Source organism: Phytophthora parasitica (genome assembly GCF_000247585.1).
Source record: "Phytophthora parasitica INRA-310 unplaced genomic scaffold supercont2.371, whole genome shotgun sequence".
Lineage (NCBI taxonomy): Eukaryota > Oomycota > Peronosporomycetes > Peronosporales > Peronosporaceae > Phytophthora > Phytophthora nicotianae.
The window spans coordinates 1-1,745 of record NW_008649357.1 but is presented as its reverse complement, the minus strand read 5'-3'; the positions used below and the strand labels follow the sequence as shown (position 1 = coordinate 1,745).

At 49.1% G+C, this 1,745-nt stretch overlaps 2 protein-coding genes across 2 annotated transcripts; both read right to left on the bottom strand.

Moving 5' to 3' along the window:
* Positions 1 to 532: 532 nt before the first annotated feature.
* Positions 533 to 967, bottom strand: PPTG_24916 (hypothetical protein; the record flags this gene model as incomplete). The annotated part of the gene is made up of 1 exon (XM_008918912.1): positions 533 to 967. One exon carries the CDS (start codon positions 965 to 967, stop codon positions 533 to 535), a length of 435 nt encoding a protein of 144 aa, XP_008917160.1.
* Positions 968 to 1,188: 221 nt separating this feature from the next.
* PPTG_24915 (hypothetical protein) lies at positions 1,189 to 1,599 on the bottom strand (the record flags this gene model as incomplete). The annotated part of the gene is made up of 1 exon (XM_008918911.1): positions 1,189 to 1,599. One exon carries the CDS (start codon positions 1,597 to 1,599, stop codon positions 1,189 to 1,191), a length of 411 nt encoding a protein of 136 aa, XP_008917159.1.
* Positions 1,600 to 1,745: the final 146 nt, after the last annotated feature.

Below are 1,745 nucleotides of genomic sequence, written 5' to 3'. Positions count from 1 at the left end.
CAGTGAATTCAGACAGGCTAGATCTTGATCAGTGATAATAACATTGGGAGGTTCAATATCGTTCTCAATCATGAAGAACCGTAGCATGTTAAAAGCCCACACGAAATCTCCCTCTTTCTCTCCAGGAAGCCAGCATTGAGCCACAGGAAGAACCGTATTAGCTCCGGTTTTCACAATGATGTTGAGCAGCGGGATGCGATGCTTGTTCGTCTTGTAGGTGCAGTCGGCAACTAACACATCATGGTGAAGCTTGAAAAGCTCAGTGGTGTCCGGGTGAGCCCATATGAGGTGGTTAACTCGCTTGTTTCGGGATTGAAACACCACTTGTGAAAGAAGTTGTGCTTTCGAAGCTCAACGAATAGAGTTTCTATCGCTATATGAGAGGCTAGGTCACGCCTTCGCACAGCACTCTTTGTGTTGGCGATGTCCTTGGCAATCACGAGAGAGCCTCGATCGGCACTTAGAAGCGTGGCTTGAATTGTTGACACAGTAACCCCTGCAGCAGTCTGGATCTCCACCAGGTCGGACGTGATCACCGACGTTTGTTCCTGGGACTTGTGGGCAGCACGGCGCCTGACAGCAGCATGAGCACAAATGTCCCGGGACGGTTCGTGATTGTGGTGAATGCTTCGTGACGTGTGAACAATCTTCCAATGCCCTTCAGTATCTGTCTTACTGACAGCATGCACATGGGGCATCCTGAACGTTTTGAACCTCGCATGGTGCGCGTCCGGGTCTCTTCAGTCAAGTGCCCAGTGTTCTTGACGGCTCCGGAGCGATCACACTCATAGTTCCGTGCCCACACCTTTCTCTCAGCTTCATCTGTGTACCGAACTCGGCGCCGTGAAAGGTTGAACCCGTGATCTTTAGTCCACTGATGCAACGCATCTTCAGTTAGGTCATGAGAGGCGTACACTGATTGTGGTAGAGGTAAGATGACAACGCGTTGAGGGCCGGTATCGCTCATTACTGAACTCTTTGTATTTGACAACCTTTCGTGGTTCGTCTACAGTTTGTCTACATTATTTCGTCTACATCAATAAATCGGTAAGAAATTGGTACTTACTGACTATCCCACCTGACTATTCCACTGCACGTTTTGTGTGAGGGCCCTCGTTAGTTTTTCCCTCATATAGGCTGCCAGTTTGCATGAGGGACAAGAGACGTTCGCGAAGAATGTACTCATTGTCAGGAGGTAAAAAGCGCCGGCGCATTGATGCCTTGAAGAAATGCCAATGATTTTGTGCGTCCAGAGGAGTCACACTCCGAGGAAAACTGTCGAAACCAGCTCATCGGTGTCACTCTCAGATGGCAGGAAATCATCGTGACGAACAGTGATGAGTCCTCCACCATCTGAGGATGGTAATCAGCGTAGTAATGATCAATTGTGAAAAACCAGAGTTCTAAATCTTCACTTAGCTTTCCTTGGTAGGTTGGAGGCTGGGCCTTCCTTGCCGACGCAGGTTTTGTAGCTAGCGCGTCGAGCCGCGCCTCACTCATAGCAAGTTGCTGCTGCATGATGGCTTGGAAGTTTACTTGTTGTTCGTTGAGGGCTTCGAGGAGCTCACCAAAAGTCTTGGGCACGGTGGTCTCTTCCATCGGGACTTTGACGTAGGGTTTGGGCACGATGGTCCAGGCAGAGGATGGTTGACAAGACGATGCTTGGACTCTTCAAGTGCTACTATGTTATGAAGTGCACACGCGATGACAAATTGTAGAATGAGATTTAGTTATTGGCTCTAGCT